Source organism: Protopterus annectens, chromosome 4.part1, assembly GCF_019279795.1.
Source record: "Protopterus annectens isolate FY-2018-M chromosome 4.part1, PAN1.0, whole genome shotgun sequence".
In the NCBI taxonomy this organism is placed as follows: Eukaryota; Metazoa; Chordata; order Ceratodontiformes; family Protopteridae; genus Protopterus; species Protopterus annectens.
In genome coordinates this window covers 679,858,756-679,875,859 of record NC_056734.1, presented here as the reverse complement: position 1 = coordinate 679,875,859, position 17,104 = coordinate 679,858,756, and the positions used below count along the sequence as shown (strand labels likewise).

At 41.5% G+C, this 17,104-nt stretch overlaps 1 protein-coding gene across 2 annotated transcripts in view; it reads right to left on the bottom strand.

Annotated features, from left to right (window-relative positions):
- Nucleotides 1–17,104, bottom strand: part of RAB6B (RAB6B, member RAS oncogene family) — a 1,686,561-nt gene that overhangs the window by 440,458 nt on the left and 1,228,999 nt on the right. For both annotated transcript variants that reach the window (XM_044070456.1, XM_044070457.1), the window contains exon 6: nt 10,764–10,857. In XM_044070456.1, the coding sequence (XP_043926391.1) occupies nt 10,764–10,857 (94 nt within the window). The remainder of the gene's footprint in view (nt 1–10,763; nt 10,858–17,104) is intronic.

Here is a 17,104-nt window from a genome sequence, read left to right as displayed (position 1 = left end):
GAGGTTGACAGGTATTCTCCTTGATGAAGGTAAAAATGCAGTCCAAGCCCCACCCCAAGCTGGATGTGATAACTACGCCAAAGCTTACACTAAAGCCCTATACAATTACTTGCATAAGTGTATAAACTTAGTCTTACCAGAAAGAATCAAAGCCAGAGCCCCAAGTAAAAACAAGCTGCCATGGTGGACATCCAGCATCAACAAACTTTACAATAAATGCAAAAAGTTGCTGTCCAAGAAAACAAAGGCAAGGCCCCAACAATGGAAAAGCACTCTCCTCAGCCTCAACAGACAAATAAGACAATTTGTCAAATCCTCCAAGGTCTCCTTTGAGAGAAACTTAGAAAGTACAGAAAAGGATAACCATATGGCCTTTTATAGCTATGTATGTAACCTAAATGTGCAGAACTAGTGGCTAATTGTATCACACACACACTGACCCCACAGAGATAGCAAACCTGGTAGTGGATAGGTTTGGTGAAAATTTCACTCCATTATCCCCCTCCTAACTTAGAACAAACCTTCTGCCAAACTTCCCTCCCACCCTACATATCTAAAGAGCAGGTCCTCAAAGCCTTGTTCAAGGCAAAAAAGACAGCCTCTATGGGACCAGATGACATTCCAGGCTGTCTTATAAACAGGCTAAAATATGAACTAGCATCACCACTAAGTATCCTTTTCAATCATAGCCTAACCATAGGCTTTGTTCCTGTGGAATGGAGAACAGGAACAGTTATTCCCCCTCCACAGCAACAGACCCAGGGAATTACAGACCCATAAGCCTGACTAGTCTCATCTGTAAGGCCATGGAACGTATCACAATGGACCTCAAAAATAAAGACATAGGTGATCTCTAAACCCTGGATCCTACCCAATTTGGCTTCATGAAGAGCGGATTATGCCTGAGAAATCTGGTGGATTTTTTTGAAAATGTGACCAAAGCCATTGACGAGGGCAAAGCTATGCAGACAGCATACTCAATCTGGCAATGGCTTTCGACACAATCCCACATTCAGGCATTACTGATAAACTTAGCAAACTGAATGTAAACCCCTTTGTTGTAAGAGGGGTTGCCGACTGGCTCACAAGGCAGACATATACTATCAAAGTGGGTGTCTCCACATGAACCAGCAGACCTGTTACCAGTGGGGTGCCACAGGGGTCAGTGCTGGGCCCCCCACTGTTTGGTATATACTTCTTAGAAGTTCAGATCAAAACTAAGGGGTTGTAGCTGACCAAGTTTGCAGATGACTGCAAACTAGGTGCAATCATTGAATCCCCAAATTATGTCAGTATACTCCAGGATGGTCTCATGCAGACCAACAACTGGTGTATACAATGTCCCCTCACACTATCTAAATCAACAACCATACCCTAATTACCCATGAAGTGGTAAGGGATCTGGGATCACAAGTTAAGTGTGACCTTAACTTCGACCATCACGTGTCTACGCTAGTAAGGAAAGCTTTCTACATAGCACACTTGATTAGTAAAGGATTCACCTCAAGAGCAAAATAAGTTATAATCCCCCCTATACTCAGCACTTATCTGGCCCATAATTGAGTATAACACCTCATTTGACATGTACTGTACTAAGCACCTACAGCAATTAGAGAAACCTCAGAGCTTTCTAATAAAAGAAGATCACCGGACTCCAGCATGTGCCTTACACAGTCCGAGTAAAGTCCCTGTCACTATACTATGTATCATATAGACTTCTTAGGGGATACTTATGCTTGGCCTACAGAGCAATCCAAGACTCAAACCTAATGAACTTGCTGCATATCCGTAAGTTAAATGGGACTAGGGCTACCGATTCCAGGGACCTAAATATGGGCTGAGACTTAAATAGGGCATGCTGGAGGGACAGATTTATCTCCCAGTGACTGCCATGTCTTTGGAACAGGCTACCAATTAGAGCACCTCTATGACACTGTTCAAGAGGAACCTGGATGAGTAGATGGGGCACCATAAATTCTTACCTTGGATACAGCCCACAACCCTCCTGAACATGGGTAGTCATAACTAAATGCAACCTTGTCTATTGACTAGCATTTCTATGGTATTACACTGGGATGAAATGGCTAGGCTTAAAATGACCTCCGGGTTGATAGCCTAGTACTTTCCTATGGTCCCATGATGATATGATCCTATAAACACTGGCAAAAGTTGAAATTGTTCATCACTCTCCTTACTCTTTAATGATCATGTCATTACTAGAATTTGTTGAGATTTTAGTGTAGAACCTAACCAAAATGCAGTATGTATATATTTATTAAGGATTTATACATTCTAAAAACAAAGGAAGGAAGGACACATTTGTTTGAAAGCACATTTCAGCCATATATGGTGCAAAAATAGGAAGTTCCATTTCTGACTGTCTGACAAACAATGCTGAAGTCTCCGTGTTTTAACAGGTTGAAAGATAAGGGTCTGCCATACCACTCTGGTAGCACTATACCAGCTTCACAAAGGGGAGTTTAAATCAAAAGACTATTACTTGCAAAATCATACAGTTGAGTGTGAAGGACAGTCCAGTAGAAATGATGGAATTCCAAGAGAGTAGAATAATTCAGAGGTGGAATTCCAAGAGAGTAGAAAAAATCAGAGGATGGTTAATTTGTTGGATTTCTAAATCAAACCTCCTGAAGGCAGAGTTATAGCTGTCTCATTTGGCACTGGGTGTTGTTCCCTAATCTAGTACCCCTAAACCTTGGGTTGAGAACCCCCAAAAAAGCCTGTTTCCAATATGGCTCTCTTTCTTTCTTCCTTTGTGTAATGAGCAATGAGCAAAAAATTAAAAAAATATGAGTCTGCAGATCATGCTACTACCATCTTGTACACAAGGTGACTGTCCCCTTCTCCTCATCCTAGCTACACGTCTGCTTGAAGGACAGAAGGAATAATGTGTGGCTCAGCATGCATTGTGACCAATTCAGAATGAACAGCCAAAGCTGAGCAGTCAGGTAGCTGATGCGAAGAAAGGTGCAGAAACATAACAATCATAGGAAGTTCAAGGTCACTGAGTCTTGCAGTCACCACAACTTGCCAGTTTCAACCACAGACTGTACTTCACCACTCATGAAGGGCTAGGCCATTCAAGCCTGTGGTGAATTTATGACTAAACATCCAATTATCCAGGTGCAGTTTGAAGGAAGATAGTGTATCCCACTGCTTTATCTTCAAGGGGGAGTCTATTCCAGAGGTGAGGGAGACACTGAGTAACAAATATGTCTCTCCACTTTATTTAGACTGACTGTTCTGGTATTTTTGGAACTATTTTATTTATGAAGGCACTAGACATTATGGAATTCTAGGTCCCTAATTGCTTGGAAGGCAAAGCACAGGTCTCATGTGAGGAATCTATAAAACATAGAAAAGAGGGCAGTGTTTCTAGTCTTTTCCGGCAGTTTAGGGATTTTAAACTTGCGATCCTCTTTATTAAGAACCTATGGGGTCTTTTCAACTGTTTGATATGCCCGTTGAGGTACATTTCAAAGGGAGCATTGTAGTCTACAATGGGTCTGATCAGTGCTGAATACAAGCAGACAATAACACCTTTAAATCTGCATGATAATCCCAAGGTAAACAGATATACCATGTATTTTCTGATAACTACTGCTACATGGCATTCAAAGGAGAGGGAATTATCAACTCATATTCTCAGGTCTCTAACTACATTTTCATTTTGATGTAGAGTACTGTCAATTGTATATTGTTGGGGGATGGTTTGTCTGTCAAATGTGACAATGTATAATTTTCTGGCATCTAATTTATGCCCATTTTTTCAATACACTTGGCATTTATAAGTGTAAGTTCCTGCTGGAGCACTTCTGTGTCAAAAAGAGAATTGACATCTAGTATGCAGTTACCTACAGATTTGGTTTTCAGTCTGTAGGACAGAGAAGGCAACACTAAACAAAAGGGGTCATAGAACAGAGTCCTGCAGGACACTAATGGTCTCTTTCATGTTCTCTGATATTACCCCTGCCACTCACACTGTGTGGGTTCTGTATTTTACTCAATTTGTTGTCCATCTTACCAGACAGATGTCTATTTGTAATGCATTTAGTTTATTAACTGTACTAGCATGGAGAATAATGTCAAATGCCTTGGCCAAATCAGAGTTGACTGTGTGCACAGTGTGATGACTGTCAACAACTTGTGCTACTTTTTTGAAGAAATGTACCAGGTGTATTGGAATCTACCTGTTACAAAAACCACATTTCTGTGGATCTAATCTGATGAGAGTCTTAATGTCTACGTAAATCATATATGTTTTAATGTGTTCCATGGCTTTACAAATGAGACTTGCCAGGATGAATGGCCTACAGTCTCCAAGGCTGTTAGGAGGGCCTCCTTTGTGGAGTAGCATCACCAGTGTTGGGCACTGTACTTCTGGGTTTGAGCCTGTAAGCAGGCTCAGGTTAAAGAGCCTACAGAGGGGTTCCAGCAAGGGATGTTTAGTACCATTTTGCAAACAGTCTGGTATGTTACCTGGTTCCATGGAGGAAGTGTTATTAGTCATAGACAGCATATTCAGTACATGTTCTTTAGTGATAATAGGAAGGTTGAGAGATACATGGATTTTAGGGCTTTGGATATTCATCTCAGAAGTAAAATTTACACAAAGTATGTTTGCTAGTATATTGGAAAAGTCCGCTGCATCCAAGTAGATTTTGCCATTTAATATGAGTTTTGTATATTGCTGAGTGTTATTTCTTAGATTCCTAACATTACTAAAGGATTTGTAATTGTCTTGACTTCAGATGTCTACCTGAGCTCATGAGTTGCCTTAGAAGATCTAATAGTCTAAGTTCTTAGTCAAATTCCTAATATTTTCTTTGATTTGGGAGGGGGGTTTTTAGATCTGGTTTATACTCTTGAGTGTTTTTCCTTTTATTGTAAATTGCTTTTATGTATGTGGACTGCCAGGGTGGTTTGTTATCAAATTTCTCATTGTGTTTGGATCTAGATGGGACTGACAATCCTATACATTTATTTATGTGGCTATACAATGTCTTTGTGACAAAGACTGGGTGATCTTGTTATGTGTGAATTTCAATAACTCATCAAAGAATGTGTGGAGATTTGTGTGCTTGAAGTCTTTAAATTCTGATAATATTGGCTTCAGAGAGTTTAGAACGAGCTAATAGGCTGACTTTATTGGAGAGAGAGTTCGTAGCAGAGTTGTGCTTGATGGGGCAGTGTCTTTAAGTACCAGGTGAAGACTATTTTGTCCTCTAGTTGGCTAGTAACAATCTGGTTCACTGAGTTGTTATTTACTAGATCTAAAAATGTACGTGCATATCCAATGCTGGAGGTAATGATACTCCGGCCAATTGATATGTAGTTTAAATCTTTCAGAATGGTGGATTTCTTATTTATGGGGTGTTCGTCCATGATATTTAGGAACATCATATGAAATTTTGGCTCATGTAAGGTGTCCTGTAACAGGCATTAAACTGATGGTTGATTTTATTTAATGTGATTTGGGGTTTAATAAGTTATGTATGTGGGTCCCTGGAAATTTGTCTAGAGGTAATATGATATCTGACAAACATGGACAAACTACCACAGTTGCCACTGGGCCTGATGGCATTTTAGGCACTAAACCCAGGTATGGAGGGAGTTAATTCTGGGCATTTAAACTGTGTTTCAGTGATCACACATATATGGATGCCTCCTGAATGCAGGAGTGCCTCCAGATCAGACAGCTTGTTATTTAGACTTCTGGTTTTGCATCTGAAGAAGTGTGTTTATGAAAATATACTAATTTGTGGAGCATTTATGTTTTTAAACTACGATTAAACTACAAGGGGACTGCTACTGGCATGGCTCAGTGTTGTTTTTAGTTTACTGTGGACATTTTCGCTGGTTTTTTCTCCTTTATTTGGAGGTTTATAATTCAATATATCGAAATTGGTATAAACAGTAGAATGGTTGTTTTATGTGAGCTTTTGAAAGAAGAAAGAGACAAAATACTTGCAAGAGGCAATGAAGTGATCATAGGTTTGGACGATTCAGTTGACCACATGACTGCATGAGTAAGCTGGGATAAAGAAATCAGGAGCATCTTACATATAATGATGTTGGATCAGCCCAGGAGTACTCACTTGAAATTACTTTATTAGGGCTGAGAAAGTCACAACTAAGGTATCTGGCTTTCTGAAGAGATTAAATGAATGGAATGCCGTTATCATCATATTCATTTTGCCACGACAAAAAAAAAATAAAACTTGGTCAAGATGGAAGAGAAATCTCAAGGAAAAACAGCTGCATGCTATGGGAGTTTCAGAGAGGGTTTAATGATTGAACATGTCTATTAACAATAAGATTTTGATATGGATGTCTGATGAACATGATGAATAATATTCATATTGTGAAAGCACTGGTTTCATTTTTCATTTCCATATACAGTGTTGGGGTGATCCAGAATAGTAATTCAACTCAAAAAGTGGTTATTAAAAAAATGGATGTTGACCCAGCTTTGGAGGTTTGACAGAATATAATTTGATCATAATTTCACTAGGCAAATGATAAAATAGAGCAGAGTGTGTAATTTAAGGAACGTAGGGTATAAAGTGTCACAGCCTGCCACCATGGAAAGGTTTTCTTTTTCGTTGAGATGATATTGTTTGTTGACTCAATGGGAAAATGTTCACAGCTTTAAACATTATAAACTACCTGCCAATAAGATAATAAGTACTTTGGATGGGTTGGTGACTCAGTTTCTGCAGTTTGTTCTGCTACAATAGGATAATCATTGTCTGTTTGGGGAAGAACCTCAAAGGCATACTTTTTTCTTACTGAACAATGCAGTGAGTCCACGATGATTGATAAGTACTGATTTGTATGTAGAACAGGGCTTTATTATGACTGTTGCAATACACTTGGTTTTTTTTCAACTTTTTGTGGATGCTGTTTTGAACTTTTTGGCATCTGAGGACATTTATTTTGATGTATTTACCTACACACCTTGGAACCATCACTCCTTAATCTTTAGTTGTAGTAGCAGCTAACCTTAGTATTCCAAGGAGGTCAAGTTCCATCATTTGAGGGGTTACATTCCTACTGCTGGTAAGGAGCTGTGAAGGGTTTCATTGTGAATAAAATCAGGGGCAATTGCAATGTTAATAGTGGCTATAAGCTTTAAACACACACACACACACACACACACACACACACACACACACACACACACACACACACACACACACACACACACACACACCAGGGTGTACAAGTAGGGAAGGCACATTAAAAGGTAGTGTGCATTTCCAGAAACCCAAGAGCAAAGCAAATCAGCTGTGATATTCACAGATGGTGGCAATGACATATCAGTCAGAATAGGAAGCATTCCACTCAGAGGGTTGAGAGAGGGACATTCAATTACCTAGTAAAGACCAAGAATTACTACAAGGGGGAAGGTGGTGACGCTGGCATATGTCTGAGAAAGGTTAATATATGCAACAGGGGGAGATGAAGTTGAAAAGGAATTGATGAATTTGTTGGCTTTAAATTTGGGCATTGTGAACCTCAGCTAAGTTGCTGCAGTAAATGGATTGATATAATAAAAGGAAAAATGGGTGCTGACAAACCCAGAGACAAAATGAAAGGATGAGCAATGATGGGTACTACCAGAATTATGGGAATGTCAACTTTTCAACAATTACCAAGAAATGTGATGGTGGTCATATGTATTAGATGTATGACCCTCTGCATGAGCTATCTACTCATGTATTAAGGAATCCAGATTTTGTGAAAGGGTAGAGAAGGAGATGATAGACTTTCTGGAAGAAGCTGAATCTGTGAAGAAAATGCTAACAAGGAAACTCATTACTTTTAATCTGATCTTTACCAATGTGGATAGGTAAGATGCACTGGTAAAGAATCCAAAAAGAAACATATCTCTACCACAGTGGAGTTCATGACCATTTGAAGTTGATCTGTGAAGAGACATTAGAATATAATAATACAGCAACAGAATGACTAACTTTATGGATGTTCTGTGGGAGTGCCTTGAAAAAGGAGACATCCGGGGAGTGGAATACAAATGTTAAAATAAAAAGAAAATATGTTAAAGAAAACATGCAGCATGGATACAAACTGATGTAGTGAGAGTTATTAGGGAGAAAGTCTGAGCTGATAAAAACGGGGGAGAACGTAATTTAGGTCTAAGTAGGAGTAAAGTACTAACCTGAAAAAGGTAGGTAATGTATCTGGCAGACTAGGGCAAGCTGTGATATAAACATGATGGTAGAATACCTCATGAACTACTAAAAAAAAGTATAACCTGTTCTTGGAGAGTGAAACAGTTCCATAAGAATGGTAGGTAGAGTAGGAGAACAGGGTTACAAGAGATGGTCAAGACAGAAGATGGGTAGTTACTGACTAGCTGCCTTCTATTAGTCTAAGGAACTTTCTGCAACAGAATTCTGTTGGAGATGTAGTGAAGGTCTCGAATGTAGAAGCTAAAGCAGCAGAAATTCACACAGCAGGCATCTTGTCAAGTTTGCCTAGTTCAGTTTTCCGAGAGAGTCATTGCCTAGTATAACAAAGGACATATGTGGCTGTCTCTTATTTCTGCTTTAGCAAGTTCTCTAACACTGTGCCCAACATGCAGTTGGTGGGAAAAATGGGCTAGGATGAACATTCTTTAAGTATACAGGGACTAGACTAGTTTAGTCCAGGGTATAGTGTTTGATTTTTTTACATCTCCATTTGCCTACTGTATGACTCTGAGGGAGTCAATTAACTAGACATGGATCTTGGTTCTCCTCTGATAAGGCACTCATGCCCAGTTGGTGTACCCATTCAGCAAATTAAATGAAAAAAAAATGAATGTTACCTAGTAGGAGATAGACAGCGCAGTAAAGAGGTAAATGCTGAGCTGTAAGTCTTGGATAAGTGCAATGCCTCAGCAGTCAGTAATGAAGATAGTTAGCATACTTGTGTCAAACATCACACTGAAACTACAGTATGTGATTGGTTTGGTTACCAATGCAACTAAGACTTGGCAGGGTCATGGATGGGATCCAAACCCCACCTCCCCGTGCGACCCTGTGCAGCTTGGGGGTAGACAGGCAGAGGTGAGTTTTAGTGGCATAAAGATAATGAATGAACAACATAAATATAGTAGGAGGAGTACCTGTAAGGCAGACCTGAGGAAGAAAAACAGCCATTAATTTTGACCACTGTTTATTCAGAATCATGTCACATAATGTAAAATGTAGTAGAAAAGGACAAATGAATGGCTGAATGCATTTCAGGGACTGCACTTTAGAGATGCAGATGCCAGTCTCATCTGTCACAGGCCACACCTAATACCTAATTTGCAGTAGTGTATCAAGTTTTTGAGAATCAGACATTGGCCTGGTTGTGTGTGTAATGCAGGGCAAACTAAAGTATAAGGTGGCAGGAACTTTGAGCATTTTATTATAAGGAAAGGTTCAAAGCAGTGGAAATATATACAGCGGTATAGAGAAGGAAAAGACAATTCGGTAGTGATGTGAATGGATGCAATGTGTCCCTGTAGAGCGCAGAACTGCAGTAGAAGCTTGTTAGAATGCAGAAGCATAACACCGGACTTCGCAGCGGTGCAGCGGTTACATTGTTGCCTCATAGCAAGAGGTTCTCCGGTTCGATTCTCAGCTGGGGTGCCTTCTGTGCTGAGTTTGCATGTCCTCCCTGTGTTCGTGTGGGTATCCTCCCACATTACAAAGACATGCATCTGGAACATTTCATCCCGGGCCTCCGCTGAAAATTGGCAACATTCCAAATCGGACTTTCCCAGTAACCAGATGTTAAAATAAAATAAAAAAATATAAAAATAGCAGCTATAGCTAAAGCTTGGAAATGCTGCAGCATTAAATAAGTTGTGAGGCCCTGAAACATTATTATCGAGGGGACTGTCGACTGTAGATGTACAGAGGAGCTGACTATTTATCACAGACAGAAAAAAATGATGAAGAAGGGGTTGGGTAACAAAAGCCTAGTTGCAACATTTTTGGGAGATAGTACAGGGAAAGGGGATTATTTATTTTCTGCTAGCATCTTGTATGTTCATACAGTTTTAATACACTGCTGTACTATAGACAGTCTTGTCCAGGAGCTGTTTGTAAAGCACTGCATTGTGGAACCTTTTCTACCAAAATCTATGCATGGTATTATTTAAAAAAATAAGAAATATGAGGAACTAGGAGAAATAATCATACAGTTAAGAAATACAAAACTGTTTTTTACCCAAATATCTCACAAATGAGTAGGCCATCACTCAGTAATGCCTGTTAAAAAGACTTTTGGCTGTAGTTTGCAAGCTAAAACGTAATACTTTACAGAGGGCAGAGCAGGTATTAGTTGCCAAATGATGATAGATTTTGCATATAAATGCCCTCAAATTCTAAAAAAGGGGAGACGTTTTGACAAATGCCTTTGCAAAGAATCACACTCATTTTTTTTTTGTTTTTGTGAATGAAGACTCAGTCAGTGGTTACCATGGCAATTTAATGAACACATTCTCAGTGGCTTAAACACAGCATAAGGCTCTTCATAAAAGTCTTGTTGTTACAAGAAAGCTATTAAAAAAAGAAAAATATCAAATATACAAATCAGGGTTCTGAGTGGCAATTTTTATTAGTGTACACCATTATACAAGTAATTTTGCATAAGTATAAATAAAATGTTTAGTAACTCTATATTTCTATATACAGTCAAATACTATTACTCGTTAAAGTACATTTCAATAGGAGAACTTGCAGTACCTGTTTGACGTTATATCCTGTTTTTGCACTGGTCTCGATGAACATGACATTCAGGTCTTTAGCTCTCTGCTCTCCTTCCTCAATTGTAATTTGTCTATGAAAACACAGAAGTGCAAAAAGAAAACAGGATGAGTTACAGATACGACACAACAAAAACAGAAAAGCTCAGAGCAATGAAAGACTTCATGTTCATGTGTGTGTGTGTGTGTGTGTGTGTGTATATATATATATATATATATATATATATATATATATATATATATATATATATATATATATATATATATACACATACACACATATACATACCTCTAGATATATTTTTATGCGTAATGCAATCAATAGAAATGACTTACTTAGTACTAACATAAAGGTTCATATTCAAGTCTCAAGACAGGTTGTAATTATAAGAAAAATTCTAGTCATTTATGATTAGAGTGGTGGTGTCCTGTGTATTAGGCCACTGATAACTGGACTATGTAACAGACATAAGATTTCAATTGCCTAGTTAGTAATAAAAAGTCCTTTAACAAATGCTGAGGAATTATAATATACTTTAAATATATGTAGTCACTTCAACAATATAATTCAAAAGAGTTACATTTACCTCTTCATATCTTTACCCATAATAAGACATTCATTTTAAACAAAGCACTCAAGAGCTAAGTAAATCCACACATAAAACCACCACAAAATTAAAAAGCAGAAAAAAAACTTTGTATATTGGGAAGAGAGACACAGATTTATATGCAATAAAATAATATTAATACATTTACAATTTTACTTTAGACTATGTCACGTAGATCCTGTTGTAATGATTTTGTCATTTGTCAGATGGAGGGTTTAGTAGATCCTATTTTAATGATTTTGTCATTTGTGAGATGGAGGGTTTAGTAGATCCTATTTTAATGATTTTGTCATTTGTGAGATGGAGGGTTTAGTTATCTAGCTAATTTTAAATGTGGTTGTTTTTATGTGGGCAAAACAGAGAAAATGTTTAGAATTAGAATAGAGGAGCATGCATCAGACATTAGAATGAATGTAGAGACATCTACAACAAAAAAGTGCAGATCGTGATGTAAGTTGTACACTTCATGCTCTACAGGTAGTATGAGCAAGTAGGAGACATGGTGACTTTCAAAATTAGTTACTATTACCAGAGCTTGAATGGCAATTGAGATTGACCAGCATGAATTAAATAAGCTTGAATTATAGCATCCTGCTAAAGCTTTACCTAAGAAAAAAGATGGCTAAAATGTTACACTGTGAATATATTGATTAAATATTGTATCTGAAGTAGTTTACTTCATTTGCTCTTCAACCTGTGGGTCTTCAAATCCACATTGGATCCGACACGGTGACATTTTCCAGCTATGGCTCCGAGCTCCCTGCTCCTCCCCTTACCCATAATGTTCCCTGTCTCCCTTCAGATCTCGTTTGCCACCTAAGTGGAAGCAGCATGGTCCAGGCTCTGGAGCATTTGGGTGTTTTTCTATAACAGTAAATTGTTCCTTTTTTTTTGGCCTTTCTTATCTATTTTTCTTCAACCCTTTTTCTATACCTTCTCGGGGTTCTCTGTAGCATAAAAAAAAATAATAGTAGTAAGTAGGCTTTTCTATCTTTCCTCTCCTCTTTTCTTTCCATGTGGTGTTTGTGTGTGTGTGTTTTGGGCCAGCTAAGGCATGGCGGATGCCCCAAAGCTAGGCTTCAAAAGGTGCACAGAGAGTGGCCATAAGCTTTCTCCAGCAGATAGCCACACTCTGTGTGTGGTTTGCTTGGGGTTGGCTCACCTACAGTCCCCCTGTCCTATTTGTGCTGGGTTTAATCCCAGGGCACTTAAGGACAGGTGGGACAAACTGATCCTTAAGGGCCTGTTGCCCACTTCTGCTGGGATCGAGGTCCCACCATTCCCTGCTGGGAAAGCAGTTGTTGCTGCTTCATCTTCCCTTTCCATGGCCTCTGGGACACATCCTCCTGCCAAGAGGTTCAGGGAAGGGGATAAAGCCAAGAAGGACTGGCCTCACAAATGATCCCCCAGCTGCTTGGCAGAGGCCGTCCCTCCACCGAAGGTTAAGCTTGTTTACAGGCCAGTGACACTTCAGCTCAAGTCCCCTAGGTTTTCACCTGAGCCAGTGGTACAGATTAGCCAATCGGCCCCTAGGCCTTCCCTCCGCCAGCTTTCCTGGCCTGCTTTGGCAGCATCCTCCCACTCTACCCAGAGCTTGTCTAAACCAAAGATGGACAAGATGATGCAGAGATTTATCCACACTGAAACCCAGATGGGAATTTTGCGAGGGCCTTTTCCCACTGGAGTGGGCATCTTCCAGCCATTGTTTAGACCCATCACTCCTTCTCCAATCTGACCTGCAGTTTTGGAGTCGTTGGATCTAAGGACGATTTGAGTCTAGGGGTAGGCACCGATGGTACCCTGTACCTCAATGCCGGCCAGTGCCTTGAGTGTGTTGTATCTGACTGGATCGGATCCAATCTCTTGGAGCCTTAGCCATGGGGTCAGATCTGAGGGAGTGCTCTCTGCTTTGAGCTTGTCAGAGAGAAGCGTTCCCCTCAGCATCTCGTCTCCAGCTCCCCAGTCAGATCAGGGGTGTGTGGCTTCCACTATGTCAGCCCAGGAGGTCCGTTCCCCCTCGGCATTCGACATGGTGGAGAGGGTTCTTGCAGAGTCAAGGCCTCTGACCATTTCGTCTTCGGAGTCCATGGAGACCCCCCTGGTCTTGAGTGTAGTTCAGATCATCTTGCCCTCTCAGTAGCCATAGTGCCCCAGGAAGTTCCACCCTTGAAACAACCTGCTTGTGAGACCTCCCCAGACAGTCCCCCTGATGAGCCCCCCCCCAGAAGCATACATGTAAAAGGAGGCACTTGGACTCTCCTCCAGAGTCCCTCACTGAAGACATGGATCTTGATGAAGGGGAAGGTTCACCAAGATCACTCCCCCTGAGGATGTCTCCTTTGGAGACATCATGGAGATCCTTTTTCAAAGGGGGGGGGGGTCCAGCCCAAAACCAACCTCTGATGAGTCTGTGTTTCTGGTGGCATTCGGCTTGGGCTCGTCTACTTCTTGGGTGTCCCTGCCTGCCGATCTACTTGTGGATTTGATAACATATAGGGCATGGAAGGTGCCAGACACCATGGAGCCAATACCCAAGCACCTGGACAAAGTTTTAAGCACCCCCCGTGGACAAGTTAAACTGGCACAAGGGGTGCCCTGTAGATGCTATGATGGTGGTGGTAGCCACCAAAAAGGAACTTGCTCCACGGTCCACACACCTGACCAAGAGTCAAGACCATTGGATCATTTTGGGAAGCAAGTTTATGCTTCAGAGTCCTTCTGTGTGAGGGCACAAAAATACATGGCACATGTCATTCAACTCCAGAGAGATCTGGTCAAGGAAGTCACGGAGTTGACCCTAGGGTCCATATCGGCAGAGGACAGGAAGACATTTGATGCATGAATGGGCACCCTAAAATCTGTAGCCAACATGTCTGTGTTTGCTCTCCCATGCCACGGAGGGAGCTGCATGGGTGGCAGGGTCAGGCGTTGCCATCCGGCATCATACCTGGCTCCACTTATGTCAGTTCTCAGAGCCCTTTAAGGCGTCTTTTACCAACGCCCCTTATGATGGTTCTTCCCATTTTGGGAAGATGGTCAGACAGACTTTGGTCTAGATGGAGAAGGATGGGAAGACACTGTCTGCCATTAGGACCTGCTTCTCACTGCCTCAGAGGTCCTTTTCCAGGAACCAGTGAGGCCAGAAGAAGATGTGGTTCTGCAAGTCTCAGAGGCATTTTCCTGGGATGCTCAGGACTTGCCTTCCCCCATAGGCAGAGGGGGATATGATAGACACTGCCCTATAGGCAGAGGGGGTCCTAGGAATTTTGGATCCCGAGAACCTTTCTTGGATAAACCCAGGCAGCAGCCTTGAGGGGTTTCCTGTCTGTCCATCTCTGAAGGCAGTTGGGGGTCACTTGTCGCTTCATCCACTAGCATGGGAGTCCATCACTACAGATCAGTGGGTGCTGAGAGTCATAGCCAGAGGATATTTCATTCCATTCAAGGATCCTCCCCATCCAACAAAGCCCTCCTGGATGTTCCACCCACACAGTGGGAGGAGGCAGCAGTGCAGGTACACTCACTGCTAAGAAAACAAGTCATCCAACCGGTCCCCCCAGACCAGTCTGGATCCGGGATTTATTCCAGGTTCTTTTTAGTGCCAAAAAAGATGGGGGGACCTCAGAACAATATTGGATTTGTCCAAACTGAACCTATCAGTAACCAAGATAAAATTCTGGATGGTTATGATTCAATCTATCCTGACCTATCTGCAGGCCAGAGACTGGATGTGCTCGATCGACCTCCAGGACGCATACTATCACATCAAGATGAACAGGTGCTCTCGGAGGTTCCTTCGCTTCTGGATGGGAGCCACTCATTACCAATTTTGAGCCCCCCCCTTTGGTCTCACCACAGCTCCCCCAGGTGTTCACAAAGGTAATGGTGGTAGTAGCGGCTCACTGGAGGCTTCAGGGCATTCAGATCTTTCCATACCTGGATGATTAGCTCTTTACTGCTCCTTCAGAGCATCTACTTTGTCAGGCCAGGGACTCCTTCCTTTAGCTTGCCAACAAGTTGGGCATTACAATCAACATGAACAAATCTGCTCTTCTCCCAGTTCAGATTTTAGACTTTATCGGGGCATGGCTGGACACAATACAAATGAAGGTGTTCCTCATGTCAGACAGGATACATAGCTTGAGGTTACACATCTTACACATTCTTCTGACCCATTTACCAACAGCTAAAGCAGTGTTAAGGGCTCTAGGTTCCATGGCAGCCACAATAAATCTTCTTCCAATGGCGCACATTCATATGAGGGTGCTGCAGTAGACACTGGTGGTTCAGTGGTCACTGTTAGACCTTCCATTGTCTTTTACAGTGAGAATTCCAAAAGTGTGTAGGGACTCTCTTTGGTGGTGGATTCAGTCCCCTGATCTTCTCAAGGGACATCCGTTTCAACCATCTTTCCCCAAGTCCGTAGTGACCATGGATGCCTCCTTACTAGGGTGGAGGGGAACTGCTCAGGAAGGACAGTCCAAGGCACATGGTCCCCTTCCAAGACCTATTGGCATATCAATGTTCTAAAGATGAGAGCGGTTCTTCTTTCTTTGTAGGCCCTTCATGCTCATCTTCCTCTGGGAACGATTGCAGTTTAGACGGACAATATGTCAGTGATCTGGTATATCAACAAACAAGGGGAAACCAGATCTCTGAATCCTTCAGAAGTGGAAAAGATCTTCAAGAGTGGGGTCGTCCTTGCTGCGATCTCTTCGCATCTCCTTCTAATGTGAAAAGCAGTGAGTTTTTTGCTATGAACCCCCCACCGGGGGAAGCCCCCAGAGATGCTCAGATTCATGCTTGGCCTCCCGGGCTTCTTTATGGATACCCTCCTCTTCCCCTTATGTTGAAATTTCTACACAAAGCAGAAGGCTGGGGAGCACTGTGATCCTCATCGCCCCATTTTGGTCTTGATAGGTTTGGTTTCCCTTACTAAGGTCTCATCTAGTTGTTCCACCATGGACCTTGGATCCAGTTCCGGATTGGCTCTCACATACATTGGGGATCCCTCATCCAGATCTGGACAGTTAGAAGCTCACTGCTCAGCTGCTCCAGTTCCCCTGATTATTAGGACTCCTGTTCTGTCATCTCCTAAGTCCATTCTGGTAGCGGCTCATAAATCATCTACCAGAAAAGTATACCATAGTAAATGGAAACGTTTTTCTATGTGGGCCAATTAGAGGTCTTTGGATCCTTTCACTGCTCCGCTTTTGGCAGTTTTAGATTTTCTGGCTAGCATTTTTCAACAGCGCACTAGTTCCTCCGGTGAAAGTCCAACTAGAATCCATCTCTAATTTTCATGTTGGGGTAAACATGTCTTCATTGGCTTCCTCTAAACTTTGTAAAACTTTTCTCCAAAGGTGCCTTTCTTCTCAGACTCCCAGTTAAGGACCCGATTCCACTGTGGGACCTCACCTTACTGTTGTGGGCATTGGTTTCTCCCCCCTTTGAGCCTGTGGCATATGTGGATCTACAATTTTTGACTTGGAAAACTGCCTTTTTGGTTGCCATCATGTCTGCAGACCTCCCCATCATTTTTACCAGTTTTGAGGTCTCAAATAATGGGGTGCCACGATTCCCGAATGACATCCCTTCATTTCCGATTTTCCCAGCTCTGTTTTCAAATTTTCAGACTTTTGAACTGACATTGTTGCGTGTGCGATGACGTCAGTCCATGAGGCAGTCTATCAGAATCGACAGTACAAAGCAT